Source organism: Oryctolagus cuniculus, chromosome X, assembly GCF_051225735.1.
Source record: "Oryctolagus cuniculus isolate XC-2025 breed Fujian yellow rabbit chromosome X, ASM5122573v1, whole genome shotgun sequence".
Classification (NCBI taxonomy): Eukaryota; Metazoa; Chordata; class Mammalia; order Lagomorpha; family Leporidae; genus Oryctolagus; species Oryctolagus cuniculus.
In genome coordinates, this window is record NC_142888.1 from 84,705,973 (window position 1) to 84,721,387 (window position 15,415).

The 15,415-nt window shown below is 50.2% G+C and overlaps 1 protein-coding gene across 2 annotated transcripts in view; it reads left to right on the plus strand.

Moving 5' to 3' along the window:
• The window catches only part of COL4A6 (collagen type IV alpha 6 chain), a 312,990-nt gene that overhangs the window by 290,876 nt on the left and 6,699 nt on the right, over positions 1-15,415 (plus strand). The window contains exons 30-42 of one of the 2 annotated variants that reach the window (XM_008272863.5): positions 437-562; positions 995-1,176; positions 3,655-3,718; positions 4,386-4,460; positions 4,912-5,019; positions 5,105-5,212; positions 5,792-5,863; positions 6,180-6,305; positions 11,699-11,815; positions 11,920-12,081; positions 12,266-12,364; positions 13,414-13,560; positions 14,493-14,609. In XM_008272863.5, coding sequence (XP_008271085.2) covers positions 437-562; positions 995-1,176; positions 3,655-3,718; positions 4,386-4,460; positions 4,912-5,019; positions 5,105-5,212; positions 5,792-5,863; positions 6,180-6,305; positions 11,699-11,815; positions 11,920-12,081; positions 12,266-12,364; positions 13,414-13,560; positions 14,493-14,609 — 1,503 coding nt within the window. Of the gene's footprint in view, positions 1-436; positions 563-994; positions 1,177-3,654; positions 3,719-4,385; positions 4,461-4,911; positions 5,020-5,104; positions 5,213-5,791; positions 5,864-6,179; positions 6,306-9,339; positions 9,528-11,698; positions 11,816-11,919; positions 12,082-12,265; positions 12,365-13,413; positions 13,561-14,492; positions 14,610-15,415 lie in introns of those variants that run through there. The other variant, XM_089323734.1, reaches the window with a different exon arrangement.

Consider the following 15,415-nt stretch of genomic DNA (forward strand, 5'->3'; position numbering starts at 1 on the left):
ACCAAAGGTGGAAGCAGCCCAGAGATCAATGAAAGAGGACAAATCCAAGATTATGTAGAGTATAATTTTTCAGAGGGACTTATGGGCAGATGCATGGTTTCGGCCAGCCAGAAGACATTGATCTCTGCACCAATGCACAATGACATGAGAGAAAAAGTGTTTTAGAGACAAAAGTGGCCTGCAGCTAACTGAAGTACTCCTGGACTTCCTCAAGGCATACATTCCAGGCACTAGATAAAGGACATTCCAGGGTCCAGCCTGGCAAGACAAGCCTAGTGGATTATCTCAATGACTTTGTCTATCTCATAAGGTTTGGGATGATTGTTGGGATTACCTGAAGACAAGAATTGCCTTTACAACCCAAAAGACTACGGTATATCAAGCTGAATCCCAGTACTCTCTCACACACTTCACCTCCTGATCTCCATACCTGCAGGTCACAGGGGTGATCCAGGGCCAGCCGGAATACCAGGCTCAAGATTTCCAACGCTCAACATTTTGCTCAAAGGTGACAAAGGCTCTCAGGGCTCAGCTGGCTCCAGTGGATTTCCTGGCCTCAGAGGTAACTGGGCAGGGGGTGGGTAAGAGCAATGCTCAAAAAGGGGTTTTACAAAAAAATTTGGCTTCCTTCCTGAGAGAAGGCCTCGAAGTACAAAGACCTCACAGAGCAATAGTTTGAGTGGCAGTAAGGGGTGTTCAAGAAGGGTGCCATCCCTGCACTTGAGGGGTGCCTGAGGGGTTGAACTACAGAGTGTGCTACCTCTGGAGAAGCCTGGCAGATAGAGGGGCATGTGCACCGAGCTGCTGTCCTGGTGCTGGAACTTCAGTAGCCCTGACATTGCCCCATAAGGCTAAAGGCGCTCCCACTACCTACCACCACCCCTAAACTGCCACCTAAGCCTGTACTTGGTCTGTGACCCAAGGAACGTTCACCTTGGTGAGCAGGTGGTCACTTTCCAAGACTTTTTTCCAAGCCCTTTTGTTTCTTTCCCAGGAGACAAAGGAGAGATTGGACTCCCTGGGCTACCAGGCCTGCCTGGAACTCGTGGCCTGCCCAGCACCATCAAAGGGCTTCCCGGAAATCCAGGCCCTTCTGGTTCCACAGGACTGCCAGGTTTACCTGGTCTGAAAGGGTCTCGGGGAATTATGGGTTTCCCAGGAATGCCAGGAAAAAGTGTAAGTGTGACCAGATCTTTGTCTCACCACCAGGGAAGAGGCTCCATAGCAGAAGGACATGCCCCTGTTTTCCACCTTTCTGATCCCAGCCCCAGTGCCCAAGGGCATCCTTAGATAAAGCCCTCACCTGGGATCTTCTAGAACTTTCCCTCCCTTCCCTGAACATTCCCCCCTCCATGCGTTTGTCCACATTTTCTCCCAAACATGGCAAAGCTTCCCCCCAACTCTGTGATCCCAACACCTGCTTGCCCCTCAGATCCTACCCCAGATACCATCTCCTCCAGGAGTCCCTGAGTTCCTGCCACAGTGACACTAAATATGCTTCTCACTGCTTACATGGATCTTTGAAGGTTCTGTGGGGTGTTGAACTTCCTCAATGAGATTACTAGGGCTTGGGAACCAGAAACAGCTTGCATGCTTCTCTGTACGCATCCCACTGCCAGCATTCCACATTGAACTTGGCACACGGTAAAACTTCAGTACAGACTTCTTGGTGTTTTGCTGAAATGGTCTTTGGAAGGTCTACAAGTGGCAGCAACAAGCCAAGAATCAAGCCCACTTTCTCTGAACTCTTAAAAGGCAGAGAAGAATAGGGTTTGAATCTCAGCCCCATCACGTATTATTAGCTCTGTGATCTTGTGCACATTGCTTAACTTCCCCTGAACCTCATTTTGCCCATCTGTACAAAATGAGAATAATATCAAAATGTCCTTTTGGCAGTAGTGAGTATTAACTGAGATGATATATCTAGAGGACTTAATATTATATCCGGTACATGGAAGTCTCTATATAAACAGTTGGCAGTATTGAAGTGGGGAGGTCTAAAGAAATGGGCCGCAAAACACTACACACACACACACACACACCTGAAACAATTGCAAAATAAGTCACTCTGCACTGGGTGGTGCTGACTACTCACATGCTAGTATAAGTGGACACCAATGGGAAGGCGTTATTGGATGAGGAGAAGCCCAGAATTAGTTGTGGATATGGCGATATGCCAGATAGAAGCCAGGCAAGGGAGCAGGCAGAATGAAGGAACTGTCTTGGGTTGTAGTCCAGTGTGCACAGTGATCCTGCCCAGTACTCAGCATCCAGCATAAAGCACCAAGTGGCATATGTTTTCACTGGGTACTGAGTACATCTCCGAATGAACCCAAACTGTGCCAGACAGCAGAGAAAGAACTGTGCTGATGGCAGCTGACATGCCCGATTCCCAGACTCAGATAGTGAGTTGGACATTAGTCCATGTAGGCAGCTTTTCCTGTAAAAACTGGTAACCTTTGCCCAAATTCAGATTCTAGCATCTGTACACATGCAGCCTGCTACCTAGTGGCAGAAAGGTCTTATGTTCTTTGCTAGTCTTTAAAAAAAAAAGATTTATTTATTTATTTGAAAGTCAAAGTTACAGAGAGAGAGAAGGAGAGGCAGAGAGAGAGAGAGGTCTTCCATCCACTGGTTCACTCCCCAATTGGCTGTAACGGCCGCAGCTGCACCGATCCAAAGCCAGGAGCCAGGAGCTTCCTGCAGGTCTTTCCCACGTGGGTGCAGGGGCCCAAGGACTTGGGCCGTCTTCTACTGCTTTCCCAGGCCATAGCAGAGAGCTGTATTGGAAGTGGAACAGCTGGGTCTCGAACCGGCACCCATATGGGATGCTGGCACTGCAGGCAGTGGCTTTACCCGCTACGCCACAGCACTGGCCCCCTTTGCTAGTCTTTCACGGTAAAGCAACACTTCTCATATGAGTCTCCAGAGCTTTAGTGATGGGGGTGGGAGTTGACCGTGGAGCACATCAAGTCCTAGATGAACTGCGCTGATCTGTGTTTTCTAAGATACTCACTAGAGCACCACACCTTGATTTCTCAAGATTCCAATTGTTTAGACATTATTTATTTCCTTTCATTTTATTTAAAAAGCAAAAAGAAAGAGACATAGAGACACTGTCTGCTGGTTTGCTCCCCAAATGTCTATGACAGCCAGGGCTGGACCAGACTAATGCCAGGAGCCTGGAACTCTATCTAGAATGCCTATGTGGGTGGCAGGGACCTGAAAACTTGAGTCGTCACCTGTTACCTCCCAGGGTCTGCGTTACCATTACCAGACTGCTGTATTGGAAACAGAGGAGCTGGGACTCGAACCAGGCAATTCAGTATGGGATGCGGGCATCTCAAGGAGCATCTTCACTGTTACACCAAACGCCCACCCTGCTGGGATTCCAATTTTGATAGGCAGTGGGAAGTTCTGAATGGCAAGATGAGAATTGACAGGCAGATCAAACTCTTCGCCTACAAACCCTGAGTATGCACTTCTACCCTTTGCTCAGCACCTTCCCATTTGCAGGATGCACTTCTTCAGTGCACACCTGCCACAGGGTGCATGACACATCTCTGGGGTAGCGGCTGGTGGGCGAGGAGGGGAAAAGAGGGTAGGTGGCCCTGAGCTCTGAGCCGGAATGACGATTCACATATTGCTTTGAAGGGTTCGCAGGGTCTCAATGGGACCCCTGGACTCCCCGGATCACCTGGTCCCCAAGGCTCAAAAGGTGAGGACCATTTTCTCTCTTTTAGTGTGTTAGCATGTTTTTCTCAAGCAAGGGCTCTCTTGGGGGTCCTGTGTTTAGGAGAAAGTGCATTGATGTACGTTTCCCCTGTGGCCAAACTCCCTGTGCAGTCCTTGTGCTTCCAAGACATGCAAAAAAGCAGCGGTCCCTACCCAGATCTCGCTCTTGTGACGTTCATGGAGCCCAGGGCAAGGCTGTCCTTTGACTTTGTGGTTTGACCCATCTGTCTGCCTTCCAGATTCAGCAGCAGAGGAAAACCTTGGCTCCAGATAGTTTCTTTCCCAGTGAACCCAGACCACTAGGCAGGAAATTTTCCTGTTCTTACTGGCATCACTGTTCCATTCCAGTGACAGTTTATCCCTGCCCCATTCCAGTGATGGTGTATGGCCCCTCCTACCATCTTCTCTACCCGGACTGAGCCTAATGATATATTTCCCTACAGAGATAGTTTACGTATGGCAGCATTCCATGCCAGAAGCCTTGTAGAATCCTAGTTCGTGGACTGTGACTGGGTACCTTTCCCTCTTATTGTCAAGGCGCTCCTCTGTCTACATTGAATCTGAAAAGATTTTGTGTTCAAGAGTTATCATTGGTACAAAATGACCTCTGGCTTTTTCTGCCCATCTGAATGATGTCTTGCTATCCACAGGCGATCAAGGCCAGACTTTTAAAGTTTCTGGTAACCCAGGACCCAAGGGAAAAACTGGAGAGTCTGGCCTTAAAGGTAAGGTTGCTATATTCCTGACTCATGGGCCTTGCACACTGAGGATTGGAAGGGATTTTGGAGGTGAAACCCCCAGTTTTGCAGCTTCTATCCAGTGCAGAAACATACCTATCCACAGTTGTCCTGTGTAAACAAGCCTCCTCTTCCTTCAAAACTCATAGGCTGCTGAAACCTTTTGGGATGATGGTGTTGATTCCCCTAGTTTATATATTATCTAAACTCTACTTCTGGGCCCTTTTACACTCATTGCTCCGGAGGGCATTAAGAGCAAGCTTCCTAACTCCTCAATTGGGCGGCACCTTCTGCATGTGAAGGCAGCTGCCACTATCGTTTTCAGAGTCTCCTCATCAGCTCTTGCCCCGCTCAGCACCTTCCCATTCAGCCCTTTCTGTGGAGGAACACACTGCCAGACATGGGATCTGATCACTCACCTTTTTTTTTTTTCTGGTAGGACAAAAAGGAAAAGATGGGCCAGCTGGTGACATGGGTTTCCCAGGAAACAAAGGTGAAAATGGAAAAACTGGCATTGCTGGAGATATTGGCCTTCCTGGTTCCCCAGGTATCATGGCACAAGACAACCTTATCCCCAGAGTTCATTTGAAGCCATGCGCCATTGTGAACTTTTGCTTCAATTTCACATTTAGGACTTCCAGGGATAGCAGGTGTGAGAGGAGACCCAGGACTTCCAGGTTTCTCAGGTCACCCAGGGGTAGCTGGGCCCCTGGGATCTTCTGGCTTAGTAGGACCCAAAGGTATGTGTGTCAAGGAGACAATTGGGGGTGGGGGGGAGTGTCCTTCTATCAGTAAAGGGCAGTGAGTACTATCCCTTAGAAGACACTAGCTGGGTTAAGCCTTGCCTGGGCTGAGTCACTGACGGGGCCACAGGAGGAATAGCAGAAAAGGAGGAGACAGAGAAAGAAAGGCGGGCAAGCATGAGTGGAAAGAGAAGAATGTAGGCTCTGTGGGAAGAAGAGTCAGGGAGGGAGGTTGTCACTATGGCATGTGAAGTCTCTCCCTCATTTAGAGACTGGGCGACAAGCCTCTGAGAGCTGGCACCTCAAGGTCTGGGTACTGCTACCCTGAGTTCTTATCCGAGATACCTTGTTGGCTATCATCCTCCTCGTAAAGCTATATTTGTCTGACAAGAGTCATGATGCACGGTGTGGGTTACAGGTGATCTATTCTCTCGTAGTACATTAAGTAATATGTCCAGAAAGACCAGGAATTTACCATGAGGACATTGTAATGCCTTTAGGGGCAGGCAGCTACCTGTTGCTGAGCCTTCACGATTCAAAATCGCAGGAGCCATTTCTGATGTTCTCTCCTCTCAGGCTCTCCTGGACTTCCTGGTTTACATGGACTGAATGGACTTCCAGGCACCAAGGGTACCCATGGAACTCCAGGTTAGGAAGACTCTCACAGGCCACGAGGAGGGGACCAGCTCTCCTAGAATGCTGGAAGCTGGCTATGAGTTCTTGATTGTGGTGTAGCCCATATCTTTGAATTCATAGATCCCCTTCTCAGCCTGCAACCTGACATTCCTTGACATGAGAAGAAATGAGAATTGGGTTTGTCTTTCTACCTATATGGGGTACTGTCACTATAGTACTCTGTCTTCGGTGTCTGTTGGCCAGGCCTTTCAGGCCCTGAGCACATGAGCTAGTCACAAGGGCCTCACCGCCACTGAGTTCCTTTGCCTCCTCCTGCGTCTCCTCCTAGGACCCAGTATAACCGGCGTGCCTGGGCCTGCTGGCCTGCCTGGAGCCAAAGGGGAAAAGGGCACACCAGGGATTGGCATCGGAGCCCCAGGGAAGCCAGGTATAAGAGGACAAAAAGGCGGCCAAGGTAAGTGAGCCCAAATCAGGCCTGTGAAGCTGAGCATGGCCGTGCTGGGGACACAGGTATGGGGTTCATCAGGGCCATGTCTTTAGGTGTCTGGGAATCTCAGGACCTCATGAGAACTCAGAACTGCTGAGAAACAGAGGATAGGCCGTGCCTAGAGCTTTGTGGGGAAGAGGTATCACAGAGCAGTTCACCAAGTCCCCTTAGCTTCCACAGCCCCTCGTCTTCCTTGTCAACCTCAAGGCCTCTCTTTCCTTCTTAGCCACAGTCCAGGTTTAATGGCTGTCAGGGAAGGGGCTTGTGCGAGTGGTAAAACATTGGCCGGGATCCCCTCAGGGTCCAGTGTGGGTGGCCCTCCCAGGGCCCCAGGAAGATAGTATGGCTGCCAGAAGTAGCGGCAGCCTAAGAGAACACAGGTCTCCTCCCTCCCCCAGGGCAAGCCCACAGCATGCACTCAGTTAGCATTTATTGGGTTCACTGAAAAGCAGGTTCCACACTAATCTTAGCTCCCAACTGATCATCTTTCATCAAGACCCTTTCTGAGCCTCCTTTTCCATACCTTTGAAAAAGGTAGAGTGGATCCTGATTTTTCAAATTTTCTTAAGAATGGTCTGAACACACACACACACACACACATTTATATCCCAATTAGTGCAAACCTAGAAGTGAATTAAGTGTAGCTTCATGGTTAAGCATACAGGCTCTGAAGTCAGATTGACTGTGTTCAAAGTCCAGCTCCACCTCTCACCAGCTGTATGTCCTTGAACTCCAAAGGAACCCTCGGTTTTCCTGTTCTGTAAAATGGACAACATAACAGAACAAAGCTCACCGTTTTGGGGAGAAATCAACAAGGACTGAAGTTGTGTGTATGAAAACACTGAGTTTCATGCTGGCCTCTCTATTATTATTGTGTGTTACCTGCAGCATTCGTATTGCCAACATGTTGTGTGCCTCCTAGTTGTGGGGCCCGAGGCCTCAGCACACTTTGTTTATGGGCATGTTTGGACAATATGTGTGTTTGGACAATGATCAACATTTCCCAGGAACTATATTGGTCCGCACCAACCTGCTCTTTCCTGAAATCCAGCAGGTACTCCAAAGAAAGGACTCAAAGCAGGGACCAAGCCTACAGAGAGAGAGCGACCTTTTTTTCCACAGGCCATGGGGAAGAGGGGACCACATAGAAGGCCAGGAACATTTCCTTTTCTGTTTTCAAATCCAGCTTTTGAATGCCTGGTCATTAGATTATCCATTTCCGTCAGCTGTCTGAGGAAATAAGATCACAAATACAAATGCAGTAACGGCACGTGTCAAGATAGATATATTTCAGAGACATAATGTTGAGTCAAAAAAAAAATCACAGAGTACATTTGGTCTGATTCCATTGATAAATGTCCAACACAAAACTTTTTTTTAAAAAAAATTGACAAACAATGATTGTGCATATGTGTGGGCTACAGTGTGGCATTTCACTATGATCACAGCAGAATGATCAACATTTCTGCTTCTTTGCCATGACTTTATGATTGGAAGCTCAGAGCTTCTCTCTTGTATTTGTTCATACTATATCTACAAGGTTACTGTAAATGCAAAAATCAGGAATGGCTGCTTCTAGAGGGAGGGTAGGGGGTGGAATATGGGGGCATACAAAGAAACTCAAAGGGAATTTCACCTTCCTTTTTCTTAAATTTGGTCCTTGGAACACAGGTAGGTGTTCACCGTATCACAATTATTCTTTACATATTATTTATAAGCATTCTGTATCCTCTTAATATCTAATTAGAACAATTTGTTTAAAAACAAAATGGACAATATCATGTCCTCCCCATGAGAATCTATGCTTGATAATGGAAGTCAGTATAAAATGAGAATTTACCCCTAAGAAAACTCCATAGTGTAATCCTTATCCTTACAATATCTTTATTGAAATAATTTGAATTGTACTTTTACACTAAATATTTAGAGGCTACATTTGTATATTTAGGGTCTTTAAATTCTTATTTAAATTATTTGAAAGGCAGAAAGATACACACACACACACACATACACACAGATCTTCTATTCACTGGTTCACTCTCTAAATGTCTGCATCAGCTAGGACTGGGCCAGGCCAAAGCCAGGAGCTGTGCACTCCATCCAAGTCTCCCACATGGGTGACAGGGACCCAAGTACTTGAGGCATCGTCTGGTGCCTCCTGGGATACATATTAACAGGGGCAGGACCAGGAACTGAACACATCTTATAGGAGATGTAGACATGCCAAGTGGTGTCAACTACTATGCAAGATGCTACTACCACATTTAGTTATTTTTAAGGTTTTGACACTGGAAGGAGTTATGAAAATAAGCCAATTTGTATTTTCATCTGCTCTTTTGAAATGTTTTATTCTTTAATAAATTTTTAATTTTTTTATTTATTTGAAAGGCAGTCAGAGAGAGAGAAAGAAAGAGAGATAGAGAGGGATAGAGAGAGAGTGTGAGAGAGATTTCCCATACACTGGTTTACTCCCCAAATGCCTGCAACACCCTGAAGCCAGGAGTCAGGAATCCAGTCTGGGTCTTTCATGAGTGGCAGGGACCCAACTACTTGAGCCATCGTGTGCTGCCTCCCAGGGTGTGCATTAGTAGGAAAGTGGAATCAGGAGTAGAACCAGTACTGAGACCCCGGCACCCCAGTAGGGGAGGCAGGCATCCCAAGCTGTGGCTGCACTGCTATACCACATGTCTGCCCCAAGGGTTTTCTTGTTAGTCAAAGAAATGCATATGCTTTCCATACTACCTGGGGTCAGTAGTACCTTCATTTCTGATTTGATAATATATTGGTGGAATTTTAAAATCGAGAAAGGTAAAGGGAGGAGAAGGCTCTAAAAACGGCCTTGGGAACTTGTGTCATCTGTGTGCTGCCCACACTAACTCTATAATAGGTAGATACGCCCTGTTTTTGCATAAGTCCAGTGTATATTGATATAGACATATATATATATGCACAAAGCTATATTTTCAGGGAAAAAAAGAGTCCAATTTGTCTTTCTTTTCAGGTGCTTTCCCCTATGAAAAAGAAAACCTCTTCAAAGGTCCATCAAGACACAACTGATGTGCCGTACCTAGCGTAGCGCCACGTGGCTCAGCAATGAGCTTTGTTTTATGTTTATTTTTCTTTTTTGCAGAACTAAAATAATTGAGAGAATTCTCCCAACATCAGTTTTTCCCTGCCTCCGATTTTCTCTGGATTCCATTCATTAATGAACTGTTTTAAAGCACCTGAATTCACCAATCTCCCCTCTTCTTTCACTAAGTTTTCATGGATTTACTATCTTTTTAGATGAAATACAAGAGAGGAAATTCACCATTAATGCTTTTGGATTTTCTTTTCACAAACAAATTAGAATCTCAACCAGCAGAGCAGCTTATCAACTGGTTGGAATTGCTCTCTCCTCATTTGAGTATCTTCTAGATGCCAAAGAAACGAATACATTTCATCCGTGCTACATGTTTAGTGTGAACTTGAACATCTGGGCAAACACCTTTTGATATGTTTGAGATTACCATCTATGTATTTGATATACATACTAAATAAACCTTAAGCCATCCGGTGGACAGTTTGGTTTTGAACACACTATAATAGAAATCATCCCACAAACAGAAAACATGTAACGCAGTATTAAAATTTCAGCCTGGGCCCAGCGCCGTGGCTCACTTGGCTAATCCTCCGCCTGCGGCGCCGGCATCCCATATGGGCACCGGGTTCTAGTCCCAGCAGCTCCTCTTCCAGGCCAGCTCTCTGCTGTGGCCTGGGAGTGCAGTGGAGGATGGCCCAAGTGCTTGGGCCCTGCACCCGCGTGGGAGACCAGGAGGAAGCAAGCACCTGACACCTGGCTCCTGGCTTCGGATCAGCTCAGTGCCGGCCATAGCAGCCATTTGGGGGATGAACCAACGGAAGGAAGACCTTTCTCTATGTCTCTCTCTCTCACTGTCTTAACTATACCTGTCAAATAAGTAAAAAAAAAAAAATCAGCCAACAGGGGCCAGTGTTGTGGTGTAGCAGGTGGAGCCACTGCCTGTAACACTGGCACCTCATAGGGGCACCAGTTCATGTCCAGGCTGCTCCCCCTCTGATCCAGCTCTCTGCTATGGCCTGGGAAAGCAGCGGAGGATGGCCCAAGTCCTTGGGCACCAGGATCCGCATGGCCAACCCAAAAGAAGCTCTTGGCTCCTGTCTTTGACCTGGCCCTACTTGGCCATTGTGGCTATCTGAGGAGTGAACTGGCAGATGGAAGATTCTCTCTCTCTCTCTCTCTCTCTCTGAAAAATAAATAAATCTTTTTAAAAAAAGATTTTTTTAAAAAAATTGAGCCAACAATAGTCCATATATCATCTCAGAAGTGACTATTCAATTTAGCCAAAAAGGGAGGAGAGAGTTAGTACAGAGAAGTTTGTTCTACAGGCAGCTAAGCAATCATTCGGCCAATATCATGAATGCCCTGTAAAAGATTGTTTCCCGGCCGGCGCCGCGGCTCACTAGGCTAATCCTCCGCCTAGCGGCGCCGGCACACCGGGTTCTAGTCCCGGTCGGGGCGCCGGATTCTGTCCCGGTTGCCCCTCTTCCAGGCCAGCTCTCTGCTGTGGCCAGGGAGTGCAGTGGAGGATGGCCCAGGTGCTTGGGCCCTGCACCCCATGGGAGACCAGGAAAAGCACCTGGCTCCTGGCTCCTGCCATGGGATCAGCGCGGTGCGCCGGCCGCGGTGGCCATTGGAGGGTGAACCAACGGCAAAGGAAGACCTTTCTCTCTCTGTCTCTCTCTCTCTCACTGTCCACTCTGCCTGTCAAAAAAAAAAAAAAAAAAAAAAAAAGATTGTTTCCCAGTTTGCCTGAGAGCCCCAAAAGACAGCCCAGAAGGCTGGAGAGCTCAGGCAGGCACAACACACTTGCTGCCTCCTCTGGCATCAGGCAGGTGCCTGCTGGGGCTGCCCAGGGCCCGTGGCCAACGTCTGTCTGTAAGCTTTGTGCAGCCTCTGGCACAGCTGGCTAACTTCTGAACTGCTATCTGACAAGGACCACGCGTTCAAAAACACCGGGGACACCCAGATTGCAGGTGTTCAGTCATACCTGCTTTTCTTTCTGATTTGGAGAGAAGTCAGCCTACACTATGTCCATGACCAGTGAGATTGGGAAACTCGAACTTCCCGCAGCTCTGTCAGTGCAGCGCCAGCTGGAAAGAGGGCTTGTGAGAGCCCTGCTCAGCGAGGATCGCCTGCTCGCTGGGCAACAGTGAGAGGAGCCCCCTGCTGGCGTCCCCTGCTCTGGCTCCTCCCTAACGGCTCCCATTGGCTCTGAGAGAGCCTGGCCCTCACGCTGGCACACAAAGTCCACCCAGCCCTTGTCCTTTACTATTTGCAGGTTTCCCAGGTCTCCAAGGTCCTGCTGGTCTCCCTGGTGCCCCAGGCATCTCCTTGCCCTCACTCATAGCAGGACAGCCTGGTGATCCCGGGCGACCAGGCCTGGATGGAGAACGAGGTAAAGACAGGACCGGGCTTTGCCTTCCCGTCAGTCCTTAGGCCTCCCGCAGCAGCCACTCCCTGCTCACCTGCCCCTCTTCCCTCTTCTGATCTTCTCCCTAGGCCGCCCAGGCCCCCAGGGACCCCCAGGGCCTCCTGGGCCATCCGCGGATCAAGGCGACTCTGGAGACCCAGGTTTCCCTGGAATCCCTGGGCCTCGGGGTCCCAAGGGAGACCTAGGAATTCCAGGCTTCTCTGGCCTCCCTGGAGAGCTCGGACTGAAAGGTATGGCTACTGGGTTGGCTGGTTGGGGGCCTCTCGCACTCCCTGATCCCAGATAGCCCCTTCCTCCTACAGCCCTGGGAAGAGAGGCCGATGGATATTTCTCCTCCGGGCTTCACCGCCACCTGCTCCCCCCACCACCACCCCCAAGCCATGCCCTGATCGGCTTTCCTTTGGATTTTGCCAGGCATGAGAGGGGAGCCTGGCTTCATGGGAATCCCAGGCAAGGTTGGGCCACCTGGAGATCCAGGCTTTCCCGGCATGAAGGGGAAGGCAGGGTCAAGAGGTAAGTTGAGAGGTCCTGCTGGGCTGCTTCAGAGCCCCAGGAGGGTAAGGCCCGAGGGGCCAGTGTGGATCCCCGGAGAGGACACTCGCGCCTCCATCAGCTCCCACACTCACAGGCTGCCTGCTGCGTTGCTGCCCTCGATCCTGCCGCTGACCTCCTTGCTCTGCGCTGTTTCTGCATTCATGGCACCCAGATCACCGTTCACACCCTGTGAGCCCAGAACAAGCCCCGACATAATGGCTCTCGATGTCCTGCGCTCACCTACTGTCCCTCTACTGCTATCCCCGTGGTCCCAACCACCACCATTTCTCCTGCACTATGCTTCTCCCTATCCTACTCCCACAATCACTTTTCTGCACACTAGCCAGAGACCTCATATAAACCCAGAAATCATACAGTGGCTTCGCATGGCAGAGAAATAACTGTGGCCCACCACACTACACTATGTGACATGTTTCCCTTCAGCCTCATTGCCAGCCATTCTCCCTTGACTTCTCACTTTGCCCCTGCCACACTAGCCTCTTGCAGTTACCCAAAAACACTGAGCCCTGGCCTACCACAGGGCCTTTGCACATGCAAGTCCTACTTCCTGGAATGGTCTTGTCCCCTCCTCTTCCAATGGCTAGCTCCTTCTACTGTTTCAATGCTCTCAACTTCAATGTCACTGCATAGGAAGGGTGACTGACCATTATCTACAGCAGATTCCTCCACCCTATAACACCATCTTCCGCCTCCCAAAGTCACCGCACTGATTCATTTCCTTCATAGCACTTGAATGATCTGTTTACCTACTACCTACCAGACTCTGCCCTGGGTCCTGAGGAGGTAGGACAAATAGGATGCAGTCCTACCCTCAAAGGAGCTACCAAGCCACTGGGGAGCTAGATGGGCAAAGTGCCACAGGTGGGAAGGGCTGTTACCATGGTCAAGTGTCCAGTGGGGATTATGGAGGCCAACAGAGAGGGCAGAAAGGAAGGCTCCTAGCCTGCCTCGGTGCCTCCTCCTCTGCCTCGACCTCACGTGCCCACATGCCCCCTGCCCGCACGCAGGCTTCCCCGGCCCCCAAGGTGCTCCTGGACAAACGCCCATTGCAGAAGCCATCCAGGTTCCTCCGGGCCCCTTGGGTCTACCAGGCATTGATGGCATCCCTGGCCTCACCGGGGACCCTGGGACTCCAGGCCCTGTCGGCCTACAAGGTAAGCTGGAGGCCAGGGAAAGGGGACTTGAAAAGGTCGTGGCTGCCACTAGCTTGGAACCCCAGTTCTGGAGTTGGGGGGGCGGGGATTGGGTAATCATCACCCTCACCTAGCATTTCCTCTGCCCCTTCAGGACACACCCACACGACCTGCCCCGCGGGAGAAGGGCCCGGCCAGCAGGGCCGTTATTGTCGGTGTTCTGGAGAGCGTGTGGGCATAGCATGGCCACGCCTCCAGACAGCTCCTCCCCCCACCTCCCTTTTTTTTAAAAGTGCAACTGAGATGGAGTGAGTGTGGTGGTGGATCCAGGGAAACACGAGGCAGGCGAAGAAAGCCCAGGGCTAGGGGAACAGGAATCCTGCCTGCTGCTTTTACTTTTGAAGACTTAGTTGTTTGAAAGGCAGAATAGGAGAGACGGAGAGTGATCCTCCATCCGCTGGTTTCGCTCCTCAAATGGCTGCAATGGCTAAGGCTGGGCCAGGCCGCAGCCAGGAGTCTGGAACTCAGTGCCCAAGCCAAGTGGGACAGCCGGGACGTGAAGCAGCACTCATGTGGGATGCTTGTGGCGGCTTAATCCGCTGCGTCACAATGCCGGACCCCACCCTCATTTCTGATACAGGCTGCCGGTCTTTGCCCTGCACTCCCTGGTATGGCTGGGGGCGGGGAGGGGGGAGGGAGAGGACAGAAGCAGGCAGTAGGCATGCAGGGACTCAGAAGAGCTAGGTGGGGAGCGCTGTCCCAAGGCAAAGAGGCTACAGGGTACTAAGGACTAGCCCCGCCCCCCGCAGGCTTCAGCCCAGGTGCGAGCTGAGAGCCAGGGCGCCCTCTCCTGGTGAGGCCTGGGCATGCCATGCACTTCCCTATCCCTGGGGCGGAAACTCAGGACCCTGAACTAACTAGCACGCACTCCCCGTGCGCTTTGTCTCCTGCAGGCTCTAAAGGTTTGCCCGGCATCCCTGGCAAGGATGGCTCCAGTGGCCTTCCTGGCCCACCTGGGGCTCTTGGTGATCCTGGTCTGCCTGGACTGCAAGGCCCCCCAGGATTTGAAGGTCTGGTGATGTGACATCTGGAGGCAGTGGGCTCTCTGTGAGGCTTTGAGGCTTGGGGATGGGTCCAGAAACTCAGATCTGGGACACAGTAAGCCCAGTGGCAGAGCGTGACACTATTAGGGGGCTCAAAATCTGGGCTCTTGTCCATGCACGCACCACTGCCTTCTGGGCCTCGGCAGGGCTACCCTGCATTCCAGAGGGCAGAGGACAGCTCCCAGTCCTCGGAGTTCTCTTCCAGTTCCGTAGCAGCATGGCTCCTGCCCTGCACCTCTGCTTTCCACCTGGAGTTCCTGACATGGATGGGCATGGGGGCGGGGCTCAAGGGATCACAAAATTGGAGATGAGGAATGGCTGTCCCTACCCCTGCAGCCTAACAACATGTTGCCCTGCTTATCATCTATCTATCTATCTATCTATCTATCATCTATCTATTTATTTGAAAGTCAGAGTTACACAGAGAGAGAAGGAGGGGCAGAGAGAGAGTCTTCCATCCACTGGTTCACTCCCCAAATGGCCGCAATGGCCTGAGCTGTGCCGATCCGAAGCCAGGAGCCAGGAGCTTCTTCTGGGTCTCCCATGCGGGTGCAGGGGCCCAAGGACTTGGGCCATCTTCTGCTGCTATCCCAGGCCATAGCAGAGAGCCGGATCGGAAGAGGAGCAGCCAGAACTAGAATTGGTGCCCATATGGGATGCTGGCGCTTCAGGCCAGGGCTTAACCCACAGCGCAGGCCCCTGCTGTGCTCATCTTAACCCTGTCTTTTGTTAAAAAAAAAAATCTTTCTTACAATTTGCTTTTTGAAAAAGAG